The sequence below is a fragment of the Talpa occidentalis genome, unplaced genomic scaffold (assembly GCF_014898055.3).
Source record: "Talpa occidentalis isolate TD23 unplaced genomic scaffold, MPIMG_talOcc4v2.1 talOcc4.11, whole genome shotgun sequence".
NCBI lineage: Eukaryota > Metazoa > Chordata > Mammalia > Eulipotyphla > Talpidae > Talpa > Talpa occidentalis.
In genome coordinates this window covers 37,230,290-37,257,296 of record NW_023601104.1, presented here as the reverse complement: position 1 = coordinate 37,257,296, position 27,007 = coordinate 37,230,290, and the positions used below count along the sequence as shown (strand labels likewise).

General features: G+C 40.7%; 1 protein-coding gene across 2 annotated transcripts in view; it reads left to right on the top strand.

The window, feature by feature from the left end:
- NPTN (neuroplastin) overlaps window positions 1-27,007 on the top strand; it is a 68,298-nt gene that overhangs the window by 29,355 nt on the left and 11,936 nt on the right. The window contains exons 2-5 of one of the 2 annotated variants that reach the window (XM_037502896.2): window positions 3,660-4,007; window positions 8,868-9,039; window positions 13,610-13,704; window positions 25,736-25,869. In XM_037502896.2, coding sequence (XP_037358793.1) covers window positions 3,680-4,007; window positions 8,868-9,039; window positions 13,610-13,704; window positions 25,736-25,869 — 729 coding nt within the window. In that variant the 5' untranslated portion in view covers window positions 3,660-3,679. The remainder of the gene's footprint in view (window positions 1-3,659; window positions 4,008-8,867; window positions 9,040-13,609; window positions 13,705-25,735; window positions 25,870-27,007) is intronic. The other variant, XM_037502898.1, reaches the window with a different exon arrangement.

Genomic DNA, 27,007 nt, shown 5'->3' with positions numbered 1-27,007 from the left:
GGTAATGAAAGGCAGGGCCATGAGTCAGGCTCTGAGCTGCCTGCCTCCTGCTGCTGCTGAGAGCTAGTTCTTCTGAATTAGAACTAATTTTGGATGGATGAGGTAAATGGTTGCTAATAACTTTCTCTTGCTAATTATGATTTCAGAGAGGGTGTAGAGAGGTCTTTTTTTTTTTTCCCTTTTCCCTACTGCAAGGAGGAGAAATAGATCTGTTTTCATGATTTTTGATGAGTGTTCAGTTATCAAGGCATCCCTATTTTTGTTTGTTTAGAGGCAGTACTGTTTATTGGAAGTAGCCCATAGACTAAGAGATGTAGACTAAGAGATGAAGACCTCCTTCTAGTGATTTTGGGCAACTCATGAATTTGTCCCCATATTTGTCCTATGAATGAAATGTGTGTGGAAGCACTTTGTAAACCATTAAATTTTGTAAAAATTTCAGGTGCTGCCCTTTATCAATTTGACCACTGAAAAAACATTAAATGTATTTAGATCTTTTAAACTCCTTCCTCCTGTGAAGCCAGACTTTTCAAGGGCATTGTGATGGAATCATCAGAACTAGGGGCAGCTTTATTTTGGAACCATTTTTCCTTTAGTATCTCAGTCCTTCCAGAGTTGCTTTAGGAATTCTTTGATCCTGCACTCCTCTGTCAACTTTCTTTAATAGGATTATAATTTTTAGGGCGTTAGCAATCATAGTGTGCTACGTATCCCAATGAAGGGGACCTGGCTTTTCATAGCCAGAAGTTAATTAGTTAATTGATCTAAGTAGTGACAAAAATATCCTTAACTTTAAAATAGTAAGGCATTTTGACTACAGTTGTAGAAAGTGTTAGGAGACCATGCTTTTGGCTTTGGACACGTCTGGATTCCAGGCCAGACTCTTGCTATTATTTTGTGACTGTGGGCAAAATCTTCATATTTTTGGGTCTTAGTTTTCACATGCTTAAAGGAATTATAATGGCACCTATTTTATAAGGCAGTAGTGAGGATTAAATGAGATAATACAAAATGCTTAGCATATTACCTAATATGCAATACATACTTAGAAAATGTTACTTGTTGATATCTATGTCTAATAATAAGTGATATCCTTCAAAGAACACAGATAGTTGTCTGTTTTAACAGATTTTACAAATCTTGTTTTTAAATACATTTGTTTAAATATGCATCATAATTTACTAGCTCAAAGAGCATTTTGACTTGGCCCCATTTTCCTGTATGCAAGTAGGAAATTAAGCTAAATCAGATGAGCATTCCTTTCTCCTTAGAAGCAAGCCTTTCTCAGGTAGTAGAGTCAAGTTGAGTAACTTGTTCAGTTTTGTGTGATGGGAATGGTGTTCAGGCTGCTTCTCAGCTGCCTTTGAATTGTGTGGTGTTGGGATATGAGCTTACACTGGAATGGATGGGTTTTTGGTATTCTAGACATAGTTGTAGGCATGCTTTGTACATTGGTGTGATCAGTAGGTTGATAAATAGGCTTAAATCTAAGCCTGCTTTGAAGTGAAATTTGGAAAAATACAAAACAAATTCATTAGTAGATTTCTAGCACATAATCATTATAAAATTATACCTTGAGAGAATATATACTCCCCCAGTTAATGTGAGCATAAGAGCAGTTGTGCTTTTCACTTAATGATCAAGAATATGATTAAAACAGTAATACTTTTTACTGCTCTCAGGGAATTACTGATAATCATTTTTCTCAGGTGATTAAACCAGTAGCAAAATGAATGAAATCAGCTTTCTTTTACCTCTCCCTCTATATTATTGACATTGACTTTAACAGATGTGCAGGTGGCTATTTGTGAGACTAAGACCTGGCTCCTTTTTATCTGGAAATCAGCTTAGTTCTTCATGGAGGGGTTTGGTGTCTCCTTTCTGTAATTCTAAAATTTCCCATGCATCTGAGAATGACATCTTTTTGGTAGCTAGTCCCTCACAAGGAACTGACACTTGGTCTTAAGTAGTTTAGGGTGGCATTTTCAAGGCAGAACATTTAGTTGAAGACTCTTAATCACTGCATTCCTGTCCTCCCCAGCTTTTGAATGTTTTATGGAATGAAAGACTAGTATGAATTTAGAGGTCTAAACTTCTACTTGAGTTGTACTTTCCATTAGGTTCTGAGGTTTATGGGATGGAGTTTTTCTCCAAAGACAAGTATTACTATGCATATAAACAGAAAGTTGTCCACTTAGTAACCTCCGTTTTCAGCCAGGCCCATTATATCTTTGGCTTCTGAACTGTAGGAAAACTGTTCCGTTTTAGTTCACACATCTTGGAATGAACTCGGAATATTCTTGGTCTGATGTTGGTAGATCCTGTTTCCATTCTACTCACTGCAGAGGGATTTACTTGGACCAAAGAGAAATCGCCCAACCACTCAGTACCCTATTTCACCTTCTTGCCCTGTACTATAGGATAATACCCGATTATTGGTAGAAATGTTGAGTGAACTGTAGGTGGAGTAAATGGGTGAGAGAGAGTATGCTGACATTCTTACTAAGTTTCTTATGGACCCAACCCCAATTTCTTCAAATGAGCCCGGATTACTTTTTACTCTCTCTCTCTGCCATTGCCACCTTGTCTTATGAAGTGTTAACCTCAAGCACATTATGGACAAGAGGAAGTATAGGCATCAACTTTAGTTCCTAGACAGTACCTAGAAAAGTTGTTGAAGTCTGACCTTCACCATGAAATTTAATTTAATTCATTGTTTTATAGTTTTTATTCTTTTTTAAGCGACCACTAGGAGCCAGGCAACTAAACTATGTAGAAAAAGCCTGTCAACTACCATGGTCATTTCTTAAACTGTCTTTTTGGGAGATTTTTCTAGTTGTATAGATCTATGGGATTATGGAGTATATAGACTATGGATTATTATAGTCCCTCCATTCATTGGCAGTGAGTTGGGTTGCTCTTACTGTTGGTTCTCTGAAGTACAGACTGTTGCATTCTCCTTTTTCTGAGGGTCTGCATTTACGTAGAGGCTGCCTAATCTGACTAGATTGTTTGTTTGCCAGACGTCCAGGGAAAAATAGGATGTGGGAAAATCTAACCTGAATTCAGGATAGGCTCCTGCACGAGAGAGTAATTTGCTACGCTTTCACTTGAATTTTGGACTCTGACTCCCAAGAGAAGGCGTCAGTAGGTCATTTTCACTTCTTGTTGAGGCCCACAAAAGACATTGCATTTCTAACAAAGTGTTTACCCATCCAAAAGAGAGATCCTGACTTGGCATATCAACCCACTGCCACTTCTGGTTATCTTTCATCATTTGCCTGAGTTTGAAAAGGTAATGGTTTGTGCTCTAAGGAAGGAGACTTCCGACACCTGAGGCTTTCTCATTCCTACCAGCTGGGCCCATTGCTAAACCGCTTTCCAGTGGGCTTGCTTCTGCCTGGCCAGCACCTGGGCTGCCCCAGCTTGAATTAGCCTGCCTTTGCTTCATAAGCTTCCCAGGGTGGTTCTTCTTCTTAAAAGCTTGTATGAAATGCTATTTACTGTCTCTTTATAGTTTAAAAATGAATCCTTTTTGTTCTTTGCAACTCATTTGCTTTTTTTTCTTTTCTTTTTTTAAATTACTATTAACACCTGTTGATTCTTTTTTTTTTTTTCTGATTGGCCTGTCACTGCATTCCTGCTCCCCCTCCCTCTAGCTGGGTTTGTCAAGTCGCCCATGTCAGAAACTAAGCTCACTGGGGACGCCTTTGAGCTGTACTGTGACGTGGTCGGGAGCCCCACGCCAGAGATCCAGTGGTGGTACGCAGAAGTCAACCGGGCAGAGTCTTTCAGACAGCTGTGGGACGGTGCTCGGAAGCGCCGTGTCACCGTAAACACCGCCTACGGGTCAAACGGCGTGAGTGTGCTGAGAATAACCCGGCTCACCTTGGAGGACTCTGGGACTTACGAGTGCAGGGCCAGCAACGACCCCAAGAGGAATGACTTGAGGCAAAACCCCTCCATAACATGGATTCGAGCCCAGGCCACCATAAGCGTCCTTCAGAGTGAGTCCAGCACCCTACAGTAGTAGTACTGTAGTCATTAGAGGTGGCCCGATGACCCTTCCCTTCTGCTTCCTTTCCCTCTTCCCCAGTATGATCACTCACCCCACCCCTTGTCTTTGTTTTTTCAAACCCACGACCCTTCTGGTTGTAGTGTATGAAAACATCTGTGGCAACTTTTTTTTCCCCTTTGCCGTCCTCTCTATCCCCCTTCCCCCCACAACCCAACCCTTCTCTGTGTCTTTCTCCTCAGGAACAAAGAACTTGGGGAAATCCGTGACTGTCCAAAATCTTCTGCGTTGGGAAGAGGTGGGGAGGGAGAACTGGGGAGGCTAAAAACACACTTAAAACTCTCAAAACCAGGCAGTCAAACCAGGGTAGTGTTGAATTGTTTCTTTCCCTCCCCTTTAATTTTGTAGTAGGTTTCCTGCTATCCTTTGCTGATTTATTCTCTGGTGCCTTTCTATTTTTGTTTCTCTCCCCAGTCTAACTACTTTTTATTTCTTCTGTTCATCTGTTTGAAGCTCTCTGAGTAGCTGCCTTCACCTCTATGATTTTAAGTTTGTGTCTGCCCAGCCTCTTCCCTCACTGTGACTTGGTGTCATCCTGTTCTGTGATGGGAATGTCGCCATAGGTGCGGTGTGGTGATTTGTTTTGGTTGTTGGGTGGCATGTAAGCGTGGATATTTCCAGCTCTTTTTCTTTTCTAAAACAGTGGCATGTGCTTCTCTGATGACAGTTCTTCACTGCAGCAGTGTACTCCTTACTGGCCCTACCTAGCCAGTCTTCTACTCTCTTAGCAGCAGCACCTGAGATTTTCCCCCATATATCTTGCTATTAGGAGCCAGGTAACACTAAACTGCTAAGTAGTTTTTTAAAACCCCATTATGATGTTTCATAGTCAGAGTTGCTTTTATTTCTCTTTGAAGACAGTTTTACTCTTGATGACTGGCTATCAGCACAGAGGCTGGCAACCTTAGAAGCAGTTTGGATGCCCTTCACATGGGCTTTCTCTTTGTCCTCAGAAGAAGAATCTAAATTCCAATCCTGTTCCTCAGTGATGAGGGTGAACTGGACAGGTTCCCTTCATCTGTTGTAGCAGATGCTTTCAAGACATGAGACACAGGAGCTTTTGCTGTGGCCACTTCTCTTTTTAAAAAGTGTCTTACTATACATATATCACAGGGAGGGAGAAGTTACCATAGAGTCAGTGCTCCTGACTAGGAAGAGTTCTAGCCCTACCTCTGACTTGGTTATAATTGAGGGAGCATTCTCTGTGTAATGGAAAGATTCTCTGGAGTTTCCAAAAAACTCTTCCAAAGGACTCAGTAAGAGACTAATAACCAGTTCTAGCATACTGACTTAGAAAGCATAAGTAAAAATAAAATACATTAATTTGGTAGTAACTTGAGCCCCTGGATCTACATACTTATATGGAAAATAATGAATTGTCTGTTCTTAATAGTAACTCAAAATGCTTATGAAGAAAATAAGCCTTAGAGGAGTACTAGGAGAGGCTGCTGCAGTTGCACTGTCGAATCAGAGAACCTGCTTCTGGAAGGGGAAAAAGAAAACCTTGTCTATGTGAAAATGGGGAACATTAACCCAGCAATTTTTCTTTTATTTAACAATTTTTTTCCCTTGCACGCCTCTTTCTCCTGCCCCCTTGCTCCTTTCCTTATCAAAGCAAAATTACCCAAATGGCCACCGAGGTCTGCAGAAGTTTGAGGCATGGACTAGGCTGGGCATTTGGTATTTGTACTTCCAGGAGCCTGACTCAGCTAGACTCAGTTAGAAAAGTCATGCCTTGGGGCTAGGAGAAGATGAGGTACCTACCTGATCATTCTGAGATAACATAGCATTTCCCCCAGTTTACTTGGAAATAAACTTACTAAATTAAGAGTGTCTGTGTTGGAACCAAACCCTGACTAGTTCGTTCTCTTCCCCAGACTTCCCTATTAGTCAGTTAGCCCTGGTTAACTGTTTTTAGAGAGCCAGATCTCATCTGTCTTCTTAAAAAAAAAAAAAAAAAACAAACAAAAAACACACACCAAAACCCTGAATTCTACTTTAATTGGATTATTTTATGATCTCAGCATCCCTAAGGGTATTTGCCTCCAATGGGAGGTTGAGTCTTCTCTCTACAAATGACCTCCTGGCAGTACTTTTCCCTAAAGCTCCTGGAGTATTATTAATAGGGCAGGAAGAGAAATGTGCCCAATTTTCAGGGTGTCTTTCTGGCCATATTATTCTTCTTCTATCTATGAAGGATCACTAGGAAAAAGGATCTCCTTCTCACTGCTTTTAAATAGGAGTCAGTGGCAGGCAAAATTTTTTGAGCTTCTAAATATTCATCCCTCTTGGACTTTTTAATGGGCAATGCTCTGCCATGGAAATAAAAGCCCCACCTTCATCGTGGTGCAGAATGCAGATGTGGCATCATTTAGCCAATGAGCTTGTTCTAGCACTGGTTTCCATATACCACAATCAAAGGAGATTACCCCATAACCCTCCTATGATGCAGAATCATATCTAAAACGATTTAAATTATTCATTTGCTCCCTGCTGACTTGCTCCTGGATCTTTAACACTTAAGGGGAAAAGTGCATTCCTTTGCTTTCTAAGAATTCTTGGCAGAAAGTTTACCAGATTGTTTCATCAGCTTCTTAATCTCCCTGAACTGCAGTGGTCATTTGCATCACCACAGGTAAGAGTAGCATTTACTTTGGCCTCCTTGTATTTAAACATCTGGAAACTCTTGGCCGCATTCTCAGAGATCACCCTTTCTCAGTGCATTCTGAGAGGAAGGGCCAGAGGACTGTCCCAAATGGGATAGAAAATGAAATTGGATAATAAAAATTCAGTAAAAACCTAAAAGTGTGTTTGGGTTTTAATGTTGCCTTTATATTTTTTATTTCTGTGGAGTACTGGTTCTCTCTTTTTCTCTTTTGTTTTTGCTTGGTTTTGATTTTTCTTGGAATTGTGATGCTTTTTGCTGATGGTATGTGTGCGCCTTTCATTTCAGGGTTTGCAGCCGTTCTGCTCGACTTCTTAAGGCCCAGGGATTTGGCTTCTGTCCAGTGTGTTTGGAAACCATGGGACACCACTGCGCTAACGTGTTTACATGCATCTGCTTCTGTCTTAGTGGCTGCTATGCCTCCATTATCTGTACATAGAGACCTTGTTTGATGTTACCAATAAGGACCAGTGCTGAGTGGAAAATAACCACTCTCCTTTTGCCAGAGTTGCAAAATAGTGAGAATCAATTGTTAATTGAGCAAACTTGAGGATTTGCTTTCTTTATCACAAGTTTCTTAGAAGATACCAGCTCTACCAGTCAGAAATGATACATTGATTAGGAGGCTCTTGGACATTACATTTTCAAGTGTCCCATGATTTCTCCTCCTCTCTCCCTATACAGTGAACAAAATTAGTTCCAGTGTAGGGAAAGAGTTCTGTCTGCTAGAGTTAAGAGTCATCACTACATTTATGAAGATGGTGTGAGGGAGCTGCTTATAGAGATGTATACAGGAAGTAGCCAGATGCAGGGAAATGGGAAGTTAGTGAACGATTTTTGGAAAAAAGATAAAAGAGCAAATACCTCTAATTGTGGGTGGGGAAAGGTGATTAGTTTAGACTTCAACTGAAAAAAGTTTGGCCAAAAGTAGAAGAGGAGCTAAGCCTGGGAAAAGATTAAAGAGAAATAACGACAAATAACCTTGACTTTAATGAAGTAATGGAAATCAAAGTGCTTTAAGGATGAACCTTCCAGGAATGACATAGTGTGCCTTAAAACATTTCTGCTCAATGGTGTTATAATATTTTATTTAAATAGGTTATTTTTGTAGATCCTAAATTAGTGATCCCAGGTAATCTAAACCCAATATAGAATCAGAAGATGAAGTCTATAACTTGCCTTGGGGGTTGTGAGTGTGGAGGGTGGGGGCAAAGGAGGGGATTGGGCCGGGAGGGACAGAGAATTCAGTCAAATCTGTTTTCTAGGCCCATCTTTACCACTAATAATAATTACGGCCTTGCACAAATCATTTTACCTTTCTAACTCTTAAAGAGTGGGATTCAGGTTACTCTGAGAGTCGTGCAGCTCTGAAATTCTAAGCGCCCATAATACCAATACATACTGCATCCTAGTTACAATTATATTATCTCCAAATGGAATGTGTTTTAAGTGCAGTTCTGAAAAAGATTTTGTTTTGGGAATAAATATGGGCTTGAGAGGAAAACTGATGGTTCCCTAAGAAGTTTGCAAAATTTGGAAAATGCAGTAGACTTACTCTAGGATATTTGCTTTTAGGAGGATCTATACTGTCTTTCTGTACAATTAATGGCCATGGCTGGTTTGCCATAGGTTTATCAAATTTAAATGTGGGAAAAAAACGTGCACGTATTACCTAATTATAGCTGTTGCTGTTCCAAGCCCTAATGATTCCTCAGGGAGTTTATTAGTTGTATAAATGATATTGCCTTTGTCTTCAGAAACAAGGTGGAGTCCGGTTTTCTAATTGAAGCCGAATTGGTTGGTGATTTTTATGTCATAAAACGATGGTATTCAAAAGCGTAAGTGGCTTGTTGCCAGTACAAGCACCTGTAATATGTAATACTCCCATTCTTTTCACGTCTAGGCCAACTGGTCTTCAGGCTGTTGTCTGCGCTAGTGGTCATTTGCTTATAATCATTGTTTTTCCTTTCTTGACTTCCTCCAAAGTGGTAAAGTGAAATTCCTCATGTGGTCCTGTCTGCCCTCCCTCTTCTTCTAGTCTCCCCATCCTCCCCTATGCAATTCTCAGGCCAGGGCTGCAGAGATTGGAAGGCTATGGCTCCCTATCATTGTGTACTCTTATTACAGAGCCAAAGATTGCCACCAGTGAAGAGGTCATTATTAGAGACAGCCCTGCTCTCCCTGTCACCCTGCAGTGTAACCTCACCTCCAGCTCTCACACCCTCACATACAGCTACTGGACAAAGAATGGTGTAGAACTGACTGCCACTCGTAAGAATGCCACCAACATGGAATACAGGTGAGAGAAGCTAGCAGTGCCTGGGACAGTGGGAGGGGGCATGGTTGAGCTTCCTTGATAGTTATCTGTAATTATGGATTATGTGACATATATATGGTTTTCCTCTGGAGAGTCATTTGGGATCTTTTGTGGTTCCATGTGAATTTCAGTTATATTTGTTCCATTTCTTTGAAGAATGCCATTGATATTTTTATTGGGATTGCAATGAATCTGTAAATTGCTTTGGGTAGGATGGCCATTTTGACAATGTTGATTCTTCCAGTCCATGAGCAGGGAATATCTTTCCATTTCTTTATGTCTTCTGTTTCTTTTAATAATGTTTTATAGTTTTCCTTGTATAGTTCTTTACCTCCGTTGTTAAGTTTATTCCCAGATATTTAAAATTTTTGGTGAGATTGTAAATAGAATGGCTTTCTTAATTTCTTCTTATTCTAGCTCATTGTTTGCATTAGAAAGGCAACTGAGTTTTGTGTTGACTTTTGTATCCTGCCACTTTGCTGAACTGGTTTATTGTTTTAATTAGTTTATTGTTTTAATTAGAGGCCTAAAGACTCCATGGAATTTAGGTCTCTCTGTATATTACCATATCATCTGCAAGTAATGATAGCTTTACTTCTTCTTTCCCAATTTGGATTCCTTTTATAACTTTCTCTTGCCTACTTGCTCCAACTAGGACTTCTGATACTATGTTGAATAGTAGTGGTGAGATTGAGGATTCTTGCATCTGCGTACATTAGAAAGTGTGGTATGTAGTCTTTTCTGTGTTGTCTTTGTTATTAGTAAAATGTTGGCCTCATAAAATGTGTTTGGGAGTAGTAGTCTTAATATTTTGAAAGCATTTGAGCAGGGTAGGTATTAATTCATCTTTGAAAATTTGGTAGAACTCATTTGTGAAGCCATCTCATCCTGGACCTTTGTTTTTGGGGAGATTTTTGGCTGGTTGTTCAGGTTCTCTCTGTATCATCTAGGTTTTTGAACTTGCTTGCACATTAATGTTCATAGTGATCTTTTCTTACATTGTGCAGTGTCTGTTGTAACCCCCCCTCCCCCCCGTTTTAATCTTATTTTTGTGGGTTTTCTCCCTTTTTTTCGTAATGAGCCTAGCCAGAGGTTTGTCTATTTTGTATTTTTTTAAAGAACCACCTTTTGTTCTTATTGATCTTTCGGAATTTTTCATTTCTGTTTTATTTATTTATGCTCTAATTTTCATTATTTCTTGGCTTTTGGATTTTTCTTTTCTTTTTCTAGTTCCTTGAAATGTGAAACAAGGTTGTTTATTTGCTTTCTTTCTTGTTTCTTGTTGTGGGTTTGTATTGCTATGTGCTCCTTTCTTAGTACTGTTTTTGTTTCTGTCCCATGTATTTTAGAAGGTTGTATCCTTATTGTCATTTGTCTCGAGGTATTATTTGATTTCTTCTTTGATTTCCTCGTTGATCCAGTGGTCGCTCAGTAGTTGTTCTTCAGTCTCCATGCTTTCTTTTTGTAGTTGATTTCTTCTTTGCTACCTTCATGGTCTGAGAAGATTCCTCTGCAAAGTCTAAACTTGCATATCTGGATAAGGCCCAGGAATCTCTAGAAGATTTCCAAGTGATGCTAATGAGCAATCAGGTTTCACAGCCATGGATGATCCCTTCTCTGTGACAATAGAGAAACTGAAGTCATGGAGAGTGAGTTGTTCCAGTAACAATGGTGATTATTGAAGAGTCACAATTAGAATGTAGGTCTCTTGACTTAATCCTGTGGTTTAAAGAATCAGAGTGAAATCTGCTTAGGACTCTTGGAGATCACCCTAAGTGATCTTTCCACTGGGTAGATTTCTTAATTAATTACTTTAGGAGTGTTTAATGACCAAACCCAATCAAGATCAGTAGATACAGGGTTCTTCGGTGACTAGGAATACGGATGGTAGACTGGAAATATCCTTTGATGAAAGGGGGCTAACTTCTGGCTGAAGTTACTTGGGACCTAAAGATTTGGTGAATATCTAGAACATACAACATCTCACCTTTGAGATTAGTTTGAAAACCAGTCTGAAAAAGGATCAGCTAATCTTGCTTGGCAAGATGACTAGTGCACAGAAAGAGCAGCACACTGGAGTGAGACCAGAAAAACCAATGTACCCAAGTAGTAGCAAGGACATTTTGCAGAATTGACATTTTTCATACCCTAACTCTTGAATACTGTCAAGGCCAAAAATTGTATCTAATTACTTTTAGAATCAAGGCTAGGTTCCAGGTCTTCTGACTGTAGAATCTAGGTCACTTTTTTCTGCTCTAATCTGTCATTTACTGGCAAGTTACTCTACCTCTTGATAGAAATATTAGAAATGTAACCTCCAAGATATACTTCAGTTATACTCTCATAGTTTGGAAACAGTTAATCAGGTAGAGATGTTGAGTGAGATAAAAGGCATTTATTCTTGGTCTGTCCATTAGTTTTACAAGTTTGTCTTTACTGTTCCTCTTTCAAGGTAACAGGTACCTAATCTTGTTTCTTTTGGGTCTTGTACTGTGTCACCACAAAGCTTTGAACTTTATGAAGTTTGAGTTTGACTTTACAAAATGCCTCTTTTCTCTCCCCTTTTTCTCTCAGTATATCTGAAGCTAAGTGTTCTGTATTGTCAGAGTTTTTCAAGGAATCTGTTCCTCCTACATTTTATGGAATAACAATGAAAGAGTCCCTTGACTGCCTACCAAGTCAGCTATGGAAAGTTTCAGACCCTGCTTATGTTTAGCTTATAGAGGACATTTTCCATTTCCTCAGTTGTTCCCCAGTAACTAGTCAAAGAGAATGTTGTGGGGAGATTTTGAGGCCATAGGCATAGTCTCAAGCTTGGTAGTCATCCTCCCAAACCTTTCTCAGGGAACTTAGAGTCAGTCTAAGCCTTAAAGACAAAGCCGCTGCTTTTCTTCCAATCTCTGGAACATCTGTAACGAGCAGATGATTGGTGTCTGTTTTACTGTCAGAGCTTATTGATTTAAGAAGAGGCACTTGTGTCAAATTGGGAAGAGCCTTGACTGCTTTCTCTCAGAATATTATGTTATCATAGATATGCTGAGACAGTCCCAGGAATGTCTCCTCATCCATAGTCTTGACCTGATTTTTTTTTCAGTGTGAACAGTGAGATAGATTAATAATAGGGATGATCAGTGGTTGAGGTTAGGAATTTTTCCCAGACATAACTAATGCAGGGGAGATTTGACCATCACAAGTATCATATTTTAATTATTGAGCATAATACTAGGAGCTATTTAACACTTACTGATCTGGAGGTGGTTGTTTCTGTTTTCTGTAATAACAGACTAACCTTTCTGCACATGTTTGGGTGTATATATTACAGTATATTGAGCTGGTGTGATGCTGGTCCTCAGGGGCAAGAAAACTTGCATGGAATCAGACCCTGGGAGTCAGAGGGGTTGCTGTTCTGGCCATACACACTTCACACAATTCCCTCTTTGTCACTATGCTTTCCTTGGTCTCAATCTATGCATAACTATAAACTCTTTGAGTTGGTTTTCATTCATTTGTTTATTCATTCCCTTGCTATATTCCAGATACCACCTATGTGCTAGGGATGAATTGTGCACCAAATAAATGATGCCACTTCACACAGAACTTGGCTGCTCGGAAAATTAACAGTAATTAAGCAATTACATAAATATAATTAAACATTGTGATATGTGCTACAAAGAATTACAGTGCTGTGAGAGAGAATGGCAGGGAGGGAGATGTCACTTATATTGGGGTGGGAGGCAATGACATATTAGCCAACACCAATGGGAAGGGAGTTAAGTAGGCTTCGAGTGATGGGAAGGGCATTCTATATAAAGGAACACGTTGTGTCAAGGTTTTGAGGTAGGAACATGGTTGGCACTTTGACAACTGAAGACATCAGCGGGGCTGGAAAGTGACTAATGTGAGGCTAAGGCGCTAAGCAGAGGTCAGCTTGTGCAGGGCCCTGGAGTTTGAACAGTACCTAAAAACCTTGAAAGTTTAACTACATCTTTGTGGCTGATGCTTTGAAGCAGATTGTTTTTAAAAATGTTATTGGGTCCTACCGGGAATAGATTTGTTGAAAGGCCTGCTACTAAAAATACAGGGTTGGAAGAACAGGACTACCAAGACAAGGTTTTTGGGAAGCACTAAAAAAGAGTGCCTTTTTTTTTTCTGTTTTTTATTTGATTGGAAGCACTAGATGAGCAAGAAGTGTTCAGTGATAGCTCCATCCTCTCTGAATGTAGATTTAGTACTTTGTGCAGCTCTCTATTATGATTACTTGTTTTGTAGTTTATTTTTCCCAAAGGAGTGGAGTTCCTTAATGCTACATGGTTAGTGACCATGTTCTTACCACTCCACCTTTGTGTTTCTGGCACCCTAAGTAAGAGGAAAGGCCCGAATGTTTTGGGATATAGAAGAGGGAAAATTTTGTTTTTAGTTAGGAGACTATGAGTTGCATTTAGGAGTGTGATTTGGAGAGCAGGGTCCCTAGTTGCTCCTTTGAGTCTCCTTTTGTTGTATATTTTGACCTATGCTCAGCTTCCTAACTTGATTTTTCTTCTCATCTCTGCAGGATCAATAAACCGAGAGCTGAGGATTCAGGAGAATACCACTGTGTATATCACTTTGTCAGTGCTCCTAAGGCAAATGCCACCATTGAAGTGAAAGGTACAATCCAATAGAGGCTGCAGTGGGAGCCTCTCATTCTCCTTCCAAGACACTCCTTTCTTCCGGACTCCTGGTCTTCAAGTACTTCTTGTTTCCATTGTGAGAAGACTATACGTTATGGTTAGATCAGCTGCCTGGGTTTAAGTCTAAACCCTTCATCTACTAGGCTATGAGGCTGTAAAAAATTATGAACTTCTCTCTTCTTCCCTTTCCTCATTTGTTAAGGAAGGATATCAGCAGTACCTACCTTGTGGGTTTGTTATGATGATTAAATAAGTTAATATGGTTGGTTGAATCATGCGAAATTCTTGTGTCAAAAAAGTTTGCCAGTTGGTACTTTCATGTGGTTCAACCTTATGTGAAGTTCTTAAGAGTAGTGTTTTGTAAGTATTATGGCATAGAAATGGGTCAGCAATATTAGCAAAGTACACTGTACAGGGAGAACATATGTATTTGAGGATAATTCATTAGAGTTTGGTGCATGACATATTAATGAGGCTGTAGCTGAAAGTTCCAAGAAACTCTACGGAGTTGGAGCTGCTTAACACCATTCATCCCACATTTCCTATGCTATTTCAGAGAAGCATCTGAGACCCAGAAAAGTGAAACCACTAGTTCAGAAATACAGTGAGTTTGTGGCCGAGCTATCACTAAACCCAGGTTTTGACTCCTAGTCCAGTGGTTGTTTCATTGTCTAAAATGACCGTGGGGGGCCTCCCCCCGGTTGTGCAGGTGGTTGAGCGCCGCACTGTGAAGCTATTCGCAGCCTCTGCAGCGCCAGTTCGATCCCGGCCGGCGAGGGTCCCACATGGTGCGGCAGACCTCTCCTATCTCACCCACTACTCCTCTCAGCAGTGTATTTTGTCAGTCTGACTGTTCTGTTCCCCACTCTGTCTCTGGTGAATCCTCTCACCCTCCCACACATCTGGCCTGTACCCTGGTTCTTGTATAAATAAATAAATAAATCTTTAAAAAAAAAAAAAAAAAAAAAAAAAAAAAAACACATGGGAAGGGCCTCCCCGGCCTGGTGAAGCAGAGTTTCACCGCTGGGTTGCGAAGCTGCCCGCAGCCTCTGCAGCACCGGTTCGATCCCCAGCCACCGGACAAGGGTCCCACATGGTGCGCAGACCTCTCCTGCCACCCGCTGCTCCCCTCAGCAGTGTACTTCGTCGGTCTGCCTGTTCAGTTCCCCGCTGTGGCTCTGGTGAATTCTCTCACCCTCCCGCGCTTCTGACTATACCCAGTGCTTGTATAAATAAATAAAAATTAAAAAAAAAATCTTAAAAAAAAAATGACCGTGGGAAGGTAGGGCAGTACTGTTTGAGTTCAGACTGAAAAGATGAGGTGGATTTTTTTCTTTCATTTTGCTTAGGAAAAACACAAACATGTTCTTTGAATCATAGGGTAATCCCTAATAGCTTGAAGGATCAATTTAGAAATTGGGTGGGGTCTATCCAGCGGGTATTCAGGTTTTCCTTAAATATTTGGGAGATTAAAATTCAACAAAGGCTTACACATTGAAATTCAGAGTTTTCATTATACAGTCTTACTAAATGTAAGTTGAGGTAACATAGCCTCAGCTTGCGAGCTGATGTAGGGATGGTCAGTACCTCATCTGGCTGCCACATTAAATTTTGAATGCCTGAAGAGGTTGAGCCACAAGTGGCATGATTCTGTTCACACAGGCCAAAGAATGTGGGACTCGATTAAGTCACTGACTTTCTTGCAGAGATCTGTTTTTGAAGACTACCACATTTGTTTAACCTGAGAATGAAAGTCAGGGAAACATTTTCTTTAAGTTAGCCAAGGGCCTTTCCCTACCTGGGTGAGTTGAGCTATGTGTGGAGACTTTTCACCCCTCGTTATAAGACCTGTAGCCCTGCAATAAGGCTGAACCTTTGTCACAAAGTCCAAGTACAGAGGAAACAGGATGGATGAGGGAGGGAAAGTGGTGTGTCTAATCACCCTCTCCAAGCCTAAAGGATAATTACATACAATTGCCAAGTCCTGACTAACAGTAATCATACTGACGTGGCATTAATGATTTCTCAGCAGCACTTTCAGGAATGGAAACTGAGGTGGTTTTTTCTTGAGAAGGGAAGAATGCTTGGGAAATTGGGGTTCAGTGGCCCCAGAGGTGTCTTTCCTCACATTATTTTTAGTAGGTATTAAGGTACTTGTCTGGAGGTGTTAAGAGTAGAAGGCTACAGGCAGGAGTGTTACTTTTGTTTTTTTTAGATTAATTTTATTTTTATACAAGAACTGGGGTACAGCCCTGAGGCGTGGGAGGGTGAGAGGATTCACCAGAGACAGAGTGGGGAGAAGAACAGGCAGAGGGACTGAAAGCACTGCTGAGGGGAGCAGTGGGTAAGATGGGCCAGGTCTGCCTCACCATGTGGGTTTCTCCCTGGCTGGCCGGGAATCAAACCCGTGCTTCAGAGGCTGCGGACAGCTCACAGCTCTGCGCTCAACCCGCTGCGCCACCGGGGAGGCCCAGGAGTGTTACATTTTAGGTGGTATCTTACCATAGTAAAGGTGCTCACTGTGCACTGAAGTATTTGTACTTTCATCAGCCCTGTGAGGAAGTTGGGTGAATGATGATATCCTGGTTTTAAAGTAGACCTTAGAGAATTTTATATAATCCTAAAACATTCTTTGACTAGATTGGATAGCTATGTTAACCTCTCAGGAAAATTCACAGGGAATTCTATTCTCTCTCTGTAACACCTGGAAAACAACTTTTAATGTCTTTCAGATTAGAGATAGTTTAGTCTGGGTAGAAGACTGATTTTGGCTTTTTCTATATAAGGTTTGCCATAAACTCAGGATCATACTTATTCTAAGTATGATTCATAGTAGACTATGGCTGGAGTAGAAAACTTGCATTTAAACTATTGTACATGTGTGTGGTTTCCAAGTATTTTTGTATAAACTCATTTTATTTCCTCAGTGCCTTTTGGGTGGGGTAAGAGGCAGTTATCTTTTTATAGCTATAATGATTTGAAAAATCTGCTGAGTAATAGGTAAGAGGTAGTTGTACTTGAACAGAAGTTCAGGGGATTCAGGGAACATAAGTGAATTTGCTAAAAGGAAGTCAGAAAATTTGTAGTTTTAACTGACTCAGCACTATAGGGCAATGTAATTCCAAGTACAGATGACACAAGTATATTTCTTTAGTACCTGTTCTACACTTAGCCCTTTTCCTCTCTTTTTAAAGGACAATAATGAGGCACTGTGTAAACAGGAAGATAGTATTTCTATTAAGAGTTTACATTTCTTAGGTGACCTAAGCAGGTGCTGGAGCTTGCCTGGGGGAGCAGGGCTGGCCAAAAGAGAGCAAACAAAAATGATGAGCCCTTAGTGGGACTTCTCTCTCATAGCCCATCCTTTGTTGGGCTACATCTCTTTCCCCAACTTTTTGACTCTTGAGAGGTGTGTCTTCCAGAGACTTACAGAGAATTAGAACCTTACAGAGAATTCATGAATAGATAGATGTTGAAATTTTCTTTTCTTTTTCTTTTTTTTAAAGATTTATTTATTTATTTATACAAGCACTGGGTACAGTCAGAAGCGCGGGAGGGTGAGAGGATTCACCAGAGCCAGAGCGGGGAGCAGAGCAGGCAGAAGGACCGAAGTACACTGCTGAGGGGAGCAGCAGGCGGCAGGAGAGGTCTGCGTGCCATGTGGGACCCTCCTCTGGTGGCTGGGGAGCAGCCGGGGATCGAACCGGCGCTGCGGAGGCTGCGGGCAGCTTCGCAACCCAGCACTCAACCGCTGCGCCACCGGGGAGGCCCGATGTTGAAATTTTCTATCTTGGTAATTATTCAGCCTTTCTACTCACACTCTCTTGCCCTTTCTTCCTTTTCTAGAATTAAAAAAAAAAAAAAAAAGTGCTTAAAACAATTTCTGTGTACTTTAAAAAATGAAAAGAAGATATTTCTCATGACTCCCAGACCATATATTCACCCCCTCAATCATTTACATTAATCCAAGAAACAGGGAGTTTGAGTTTTATTGTGGTTTTCAGATAAGGATTTTGGTGGTCATCAAACCCTTTGCAAAAAATATGCCATTACTTCTTGTGAAAGGTTTGTTCTAACCAAAGGTTTGGGTCTTGCATATTATCATTATCTCTCCCTGCTCATTGGGCATGTCAAAGGAATTTCAGTGTTTTGGTGGCTATGAGAGCCAAGATTAATCTTGTTTTTCTCTTCCCAATTTCTTATCTTTCTTTCTGTTTGATTATAACTGTTAAGAGTTTCTGTAAGTGACTTTGCCCTGCATCTCTGTTTCCTATTCTGCTATATGGCCTTACAAGTGATATATCAGTGTTCAAAGTGGCTGAGATGCTCTCTCTGTATGGTGATGATGACAAATATCTTAAGTAAGAAGAATAATACACATCTCACATTTGTATAGCACTTTTAGCATGCAGAGACTTTTCATGGTTATTTGTTTGATAGGCAGCAAGTTTGATAGGTGAGGATGCTCAGAGGGGTGACATCTTTTATGTCAGAGCTGATGTCAGAACTAGTTTGACCCAGAATTGCCACTACTTGGAAAATCTTTGAAAGACTAATAATATCTTAAAGCTGCTAGAACATCAGTCTCAGCCCAAATAACCATGTCTGTTCTTTCTTCAGGTGTACCTTAAAAAGAAAAAGAATGACTAACATTACTGCACACTTATTAAGTGCCAGGCTCTATCCTAGGTGAAATACTTGTTCCTAGCCTCTCTTTAGTCCCCACAACTCTGAGGTAAATGCTATTATTAGCTCACTTTCAGGTGAGAAAATTGAGGGTCAGGGGAATTAAATGATTTGCTTAGTGTGAAAGAATTAACCAAAGGATCTAGGGTTCTCACCCAGGCTCTCTGTCAGAGCCTGTTGTTCTAAACTCTAAGCCATGCTGCTCTGTTGCGCATATAATAATTAAGGCCTTGGAATGAGAGTTAAAATAAATGGATTCTAATCCTTGCCTTGCCATTAAACTCATTTTAACCTAACTAGTCACTTCTTCCCTGATCCTCAGCTCCCCAGGTGTATGATGTAGAATAAGATATAAGGTCTTCTTTTTTTTTTTTTTAATAAAGATTTATTTAATTTCTTTTTTTTTAAGATTTCTTTATTTATACAAGGATTGGATACAGATAGAAGCGCGGGAGGATGAGAGAATTCATCAGAGCCAGAGCGGGGAACAGAACAGGCAGAACAGCAGACTGACGAAATACACTGCTGAGGGGAGCAGCGGGTGGCAGGAGAGGTCTGCGCGCCATGTGGGACCCTCGCCTGGCGGCCAGGGATCGAACCAGCACTGCAGAGGCTGCGGGCAGCTTCTCAGCTCAGCACTCAACCGCTGCGCCACAAGCACTGGGTACAGTCAGAAGCGCGGGAGGGTGAGAGAATTCACTAGAGCCAGAGCAGGGAGCAGAACAGGCAGACAGACTGAGGACACTACTGAGGGGAGCAGTGGCCGCAGCAGGAGAGGTCTGTCTCGCCATGTGAGACCCTCCCGGCGGCCAGGGATCGAACCGGCGCTGCAGAGGCTGTGGACAGCTTTGCAGCCCAGCGCTGAACCGCTGTGCCACCGGGGAGGCCCAAGATAGAAGGTCTTTAAGCTTTTGCACTGCTTTAACCATCTTGTGTTCCTTGACACAGACAGATGAGAGGTTGGGTTATTGAAGGAAATGATTTCTAAGCTGCTTTCCTAGTGGTAGTTATTGTCAGCTTCTCATCTTTGAGAATGTCAGATAAGTTCCTTTTGCACCTCCTGCACTCACTTATCTCCCTATCTTATGGGACACTCCCTCCTTAATAGTTCCCTGATCTTAAACACTGGGATCAAGAGAGGTGTTAGAACAGTGTGCTTAAGTTTGATTTAATGTGTATGTGACTAGGGAATCAGGCTTTTTAAAAGCACTTGGGTGTTTACGGCGTACAGCCAAAAGTGAGAATTGCTGTCTTAGGGACTTCAGTGCCTCCTTTCAGTGTGTTCACCTACAGGAAAGGGAAAAACCTTATCTGCAGAAGGTTGCACAAGTTCGGGTTCCTCTAGTCTTCACAACCAATGATGATTCTGCAGTAGAGAAGACTTGTGACCCAAAAGCAGCAGCATCCTTGCTTCTATCTTGACCAGTCTCTCATTGCTTCATGGACTTAGCCCTTGGCTACCAGTAAATTTTAACTCTCCCTCCACTTTTCACCACTGTTATAGCAAAGGTGAGATGTCTCTGGAATTTATATGTTGAATAAGGAAGGTAAAGTTTGTTATCCACACAGTTGACTTAAAAACAGCCCACTTGGGAGTGCAAACTGGTCCAACCACTATGGAGAGCTGTGTGGAGATTTCTTGACCTACTAAACATAGAGCTTCCATAGGATCCAGCAATTCCACTCCTAGGTATTTACCCAAAGGACACAGAAACATCAATTCCAAAGAACACCTGCACCCCTATGTTTATAGCAGCACTGTTTACAATAGCTAAGCTTTGGAAACAGCCCAAATGCCCAAAAATAGATGACTGGATCAAGAAGATGTGGTACATATATACCATGGAATATTACTCAGCATTCAAAAAAGATAAACACATGCAATTTGCAGCAACATGGATGGCGCTGGAAGGGATCATGCTCAGTGAAATAAGCCAAAAAGAAAAAAAAAAATACCGGATGGTCTCACTCATAGCAGGAATCTAGAGAACCTAAATAAGGGACCAGGAAAATGAATAACTATAAGAAAGTGAAAATCAAAATCAACAAAAAACTATGAACCAGAGACACTTTTTGGGGGGTGGGGGGCGGGAGGGGAGGGATTGGGGTCAGAATGGGAGGGTTGCCAATTGTATGGGGAATATAAAAATAAAATTTATTATAAAAAAAAAAACAGCCCACCTTTATAGCACCTTTAAGGATGAAAATGAGTTGAGAGGTTTTGAATTGTCTTGGAAAAGTGACCACCAAATAAGCAGTCTTATGTAAGAGGCTCCTTACCTTGATCCCTTTCTCAGCTCTGTTGTGTTTAACTTTCTCTGACATCAGCTTTAGCTGAACATGCCTCCATTGTATGAGTTGACACTTCTCCATCCACCAGCCTGGCAGAGAAGCTGGATGTTTTACTCTAAAGTTTAGGCGTGTCAGGCAGCAGCGGATAGTGAGGAACATACCTTTGTCCGTAGCCAAAAACCTAGATAGTGAAATTTGGTCAAATTGTTAATAACTAACAATGCTGGGAACCCCAGCATTGCCATGCATTATGATAGTGGAAAGCTACCTGTTAACTGACTAGAGTGTGGGACTTACGAGGTTAGGGAGTGAGTTGATTATCAAGTGAGTGGGTCTGTGGTCTCCTTCAAGGTTCTCTTTATTACTTCCTTGCATTTTGTCCCTCACTTTTGCCACTTAGTCTGTACCTCCCTGAGATGAAAAAGGGAAACAAGGAGTATTTTTGTCCGACTTCTCAGATCTACCTTCAGACACAGGATCTGGCTAAGCAGTTCATTATTAAATGGCAAACCCACAGAAAGTGAGGCAGTAAAATAGGCCATTACTCAATGTATTTGTTAGTATCTCATCTGATTAAACCTCATTAGAGTTACAAACAAAAGCCCTATTTATACCAGCATGCAGGGAGAGAACACATAATACTCAGCATCTCTCATTTCTTAGAACTAATAGTGCTGAAGTCTTAGCCTTTCCTTGGCTAATGGCTCAATTTAAATGTTTGTTTTTGACAGTGAGCTCTAATCATGTGTTAAATTGATATAGAGGTACAATCTAATCATCATAAGACCTCTGTGAAAGTACGTGGGTATTATTACCATTTTAGAAAGTAAATACTGACACTCAAAGGATTTTATATGCTCCACCTTAGGTTACTTAGTGTGTAAGTAAAAGTATCAGCAGAGATCAAATTCCTCTGACTTTAAACCTAAAGCTCTTTTCTTTATCTTATAGTACATTGAGTAAAGTCTGATAGGGTCATTAGTATATTTTTACTTTATGAACTCTGTTCTAGTTTGATATTTGTTTTATTTATTTTTCCCTGGTATATGGTAAAGTACAAGAAGCATGGTCACTTGAGGCAGGTAGCCCTGAATTTGGATTTTAGTATTACTGTTTATTTGCAGAATAATTTTAGATGGCAAATAATTTTTCAAGACTTGAATTTTCTGATCTATAAGAATAGGATAATGTGCTTCATTGGGTGGTTATATTTGTTATCTATGGCTGCCTAATAAATTACCCCAACTCTAGTAACTTGAGACAACAAAAATTACTTCTTTGCTTCCGTGGGTCAGGAATTAGAATACAGTATAGTGGGGTGGTTCTGACTGAGAGTTTTCCATGGGGTTTCAGCTGAGCTGTCGGCTCAGACTGCAGTTTTGTAAAGGCCTGACTGGGGCTTGATGCTGTTCCCTAGATCACTCACTCAGACGGCTGTAGTGGAGGCCTTGGTCCCTCACTGTGTGACCTCTTCATGGACTGGTTGAGTCTCCTGGTATGACAGCTAACCTCCCCAAGAGTACATGATCCAAGAGAGACAGCAAGGAGAAAGCTGCATTGTCTTTTGTGAATGAGTCTCCAAAGTTTCACACCCTTTGCTTCTGATTTATTCATTAGAATTACCACTAAGTCCAGTCCACACCCGGGGGGAGGGAAGTGAGGCTCTGCCTCTTGAAGAAAAAAATATCAAAGAATTCTTTGTGAGCTATTTAAAAATCACCACAGATGGACTCTGAGCCCTGTGAGGCCCCCTCCCTCTCTGATCACTGCTGACATGTACTCTTAAGAGCCTAGTTATCTTCCTCAGTATAGGCCCGTTGTCCTGCTCAACTGGTGGACAGGAGCAGGCTTTCTGGCTAACTACCATAAAGGACAGAAAGAAATGAAGAAACTTTTATCGCTTCTCGGCCTTTTGGCTAAGATCAAGTGTAGAAATGAAGAAACTTTTCATTGACCCAGAGACCAAGGTAATACTGGTTATAATACCTCCCACATAAGGGTAGAGTGTTGTGATGTGGGTTAATTTTCTCTGCCCAGTCCATCTTGAAAGGGCGAATAATCAGGGCACTATTCCTTTGAGCATATTAGGTGGACGGGATATTCGTAAGATTCATGTAGTATTCTTTGCTAAGTTGAGGAGAAAGCAGCAATAGATTCAACTATGAAAAATTTTCTTGTAGGCTTATACTATGTAAACATGGCTCAGAAATTGTGGTGGGGAGTAAACTAAGTTACTAAGTGCAGAGTCTCTGCACATAGTAGCTTTCAGGCCATGTTTGTATCTATAACTAAGAAGCCTCTGTAAAATACCAAAGGAGATGAAAGAAAAGGGGAAGCAGTGTTTTCCATCTACATGCCAAGTCAGGAGTGAAGATCATCTGTACCCCTCTACCAGGTCTTGGTCTTCAAGTCTGGGCCTTTTCAGAATGGTGACTTCTTTGAAGCCGTGAACTATAAACCAACTCAACTTTCAGCTTTTAGGTGATTCAGATGTACAATCTTGGGGATGAGTCCCGAAGCTAGACGCTTATGGTATTGAATTCATGGTACTGTTGGAATTAGTCAAATAACTGGGCTAGGGTGAGCAGAGGAGACGGACATGGAAAAATAAATCACCTATAAGCTGATTTCTGAAACTTTATCTCCATTCTTGATCACTCCCGATCTCAGACATTCAACTGTCTACTTGACAACTTCACTTGAATGTTAAGTATCAAACTTCCTACACTTTGAACTCCTAGTTTTTATTACCACAGTTGTTTCATCCCCAAACAGAACAAAATAAAAAAAAAAAAAATCATCCTGGTTCTTTGGCAGTCCTTCTCACCTTAGTAACTGGCAATTCCATTCTTGTATTTGCTCAGGGCAAAACCCTTGAAGTCATATTTGACTCCTTTTTTTCCTCACATCCCACATCCAATCCTTTAACAAATGTTATCTCAGCCTACAAAATATATCCAAAATATCTCTGCGTCTGCTACTACTGCCCTCAATCCAGAAAACTCTGTCCTCTCCCTTGCTCTGATTACTATCATTGCCTAATTGGTCTTGCTTCCACCATTGTCTTTCTACAATTATCTATATAGCAGCCAGAGGGAGCTTTTAAAAAACATACAGAGCATTTCACCCTTGCACTTAGTATTCACCAATGGTTTCCCAGCTTACCCCAGTAAATGCAGGGATCATTTCAGTGGCCTACAAAATCCTATCCCACCTAGACTCTTAATCTCTGATTTTTCCCTTTCTTAATTGCATTTCAACTGAACTCTTCCTTGCTGTTTCTTGTCTATAACTGGCATACTTATGCTGCAAAGCTTTTATTTTTTTTTTTTTGCCTTCTACCTGGAGTGTTCTTTTCACAGATATATGTGTGATCCTACTCTTTTACTCTCTTTATAACTGTTCAAAACCACCTCATCAGAAAGGCCTACCCCAGTTACTCTCTGACATATTTGGCATGTAATGGGTATCAACAAATGTCTGTCAGATGAATGAAACACACAGAGAAAAAATTTGGCAGCTCTGCTGCTTGTTGCATCTACGCATTTCTCATGATGGTTTTTTTAGTTAGTGAGGGTCATGGAGCTTACTCCTTTGATGTTTAAGATGGTCCTTAAGAAGAAAACTTTCAGAAATCGTGACCAGGGTGAAGAGTAAGCCTGAGGAGTGACTGCATGGTAGAAGTTTGTTTTGGTGGGAACAAGATTAACCAGCCTGACACACTCCCCCTTCTATAGTGAGGAATTTTGCCTAGAAAATCAAAAACATTATCTAGAAAACACTTCACACTAGCAGTATTAAACAGGCCTCACTTGAATCAGGAGTCATTAGAGAGATAGCTTGGAGCTTTATTCATTTCGTTCCTGTATAGGTGCCTCTGGAAGTAGCCTAGAAAGCACAGTCTGAGAGTACCAGGAGTTTGGATTATTTTGAAGCCAAGGAAATCTAGCCAGTCAAAGGGGGAGAGAACATGGGATAGGCCCATGATACAATTAAACAGCGCAAGCTTTTACAGTCTCAAAATGACTATTTTGACATCTTGGTTTTCTACCCAAGAACACGATGTAGGTAGGGGCTGAAATTTTCTCTCTTTGATAATGGATACAGAACTGAAGCACAGAATAATTAAAAGAACCAGCAAAACTGGAATTTGGACCAGGCTTATTGATTCTCTTTTCTATCTTGGACAACAAAGTGACATTTGGCCTACTTTGGATTTTATTACTTTCAGATTACTCTGATAAAGTATGGTCACAAAAATAGTTAAGATTAAAAAAATATATACTTAAGATAAAAAAGAATTAGCCACCCCTCTCACGCTTCTTAGATTCTTGGAACTTACCTAATTTTTAGACCACAGGTACTATTTCTGCCTAAGTGGTCCTAAAAGCAGAGAACACCAACAGCTTTTGGTATGTCTAGAAATTCATCCAAGATTGGCTTGCAAATTAGGTGTACAAGTGAGATTCTTAAGCTATTAATAAAGTTTCTTGGGACACTAGTTGAATTTCCTGTTGATTGATAGTGATCAGGTAACTTTGCTAAGCAGTCATTGTTTTTATAATACCTTGTGGCAGGACTTGATTTTAGGTGTTTGAGCTCAGGGATCATGCATTTTTTTTTAAAGGGAATATATAACATTTGATATAGTCCATAATTGTCATTAGTCAAAAAAAATTGTCATTTTTTTTTTTTAAAGAAAAAAGCTTTGTTAGAGGAGATAATAGCTTCTGTTTGCATTTTCTTTAAAGGAGGGAAGTTGAGCCTGTACCCTCATTGAGTAAGAACCACCTGTATTATTAGTAGAGTTTCACATATAGTAATTCTGGTGTCTTCTTGGTGGGTGGAGGGTGGCGATGGGCTTGGTTCCATTGCTCTGTTTTGACCTGAAACATATTATCAAAACTAACTATGAGGGTGATCCTAAAGACTGACAATATTGGAAACAGGGCTCTGAGCCAGTAAGTGAGGCTTTTTCATCTTAGTCAGAGAAGGCTCCCAATGTAACTGTTCATCACTCTTTTTCACAGCTGCTCCTGATATCACTGGCCATAAACGGAGTGAGAACAAGAATGAAGGACAGGATGCCATGATGTACTGCAAGTCAGTTGGCTATCCCCACCCAGAGTGGATATGGCTCAAGAAGGAGAATGGTATCCCCACGGTGAGTAGGAGGTGGCCCTACTCTTCTGTATACCTGTGTATCTGGTTGCTCCTGGGAAGTCCACGCATCTGGACAAGTTGCTGCAACCTTGGGTCACCCTTTTTAGTCATGAGTGGTTACATCATGTCTGGAGATCACTGAGAGTCTCTATCCAGCTTGGAATCCCTGTAGTGTTTTTTTAAAGCTGTCTTTCTGGTAAGGGATTAGACTGCTTGCCTTCAGGATAGGACATTGAAAGTGCTAACCCCACTCTTAAACAATAATTTTACAATCATTTTAGTGCATTTAAACTAAAGAAAACACTGTTCTTGAAATGGTATTAGTACAAATAGTACTTTGTTGTTTGGGGGGAGGACAAAACCATAAGAATAATTAGTATATTGTTGGAACACAGGAAGTACTTATTAGGAACTGGGGCAACTTGATGAGACCCAAGGGCAGTGTTAGATGTTAGAAATCTGACTGGGCCTCCCTGGTGGCACAGGGGTTAAAGACACAGAGCTATCAAGCTATCAGCAGCCACTGCAGCATGAGTTCGATCCCTGGTCAGGGAGTTAACCCACATGGCACAGCAGACCTGTTCTGCCTCACCCGCTGCTCCCCTCAGCAGTGTATTTCACTACATTCACCTCTTCTGCTCCCCACTCTCTCTCTCTGGTGAATTCCTCCCCCCGCCCCTGCATCTCCCCCTTACCTCTGGCCTACACTCCAGAAAAGGACAAAGAAAACATCTTTCTGTGGGATGATTCTTAATAGTGTTTGGAGGGTCAAAGCCTAAACTTTCACTTTCTCTTTGATTGAAGGCTGTTTGATCACTCTTCTGTCAGACAAGGTCATACGTTCCTTCTGTCCTAAACCTATGCCCAGCACTATGCTTCACAGGCATTCCTCTTTGGGATCAGAAGGGACCCTAGACATATGTAATCAAGAGTCTTTGGAAAGGTTACAGATTAACTAAGGTAAATTTGTGGCAAAACAATCTTTTTTTAATTTCAAGTTTATTATTCTTCCCAATCCATGATTTCTCAGTACTCTATCGATAGTAGTGATGATGACTTTAACGTAACAGTAAAGAGTAGCTTTTAGTAACCCACTGAATGATGGGTTGAGGGATGAGGATGAGGAATGGAGAAATGAA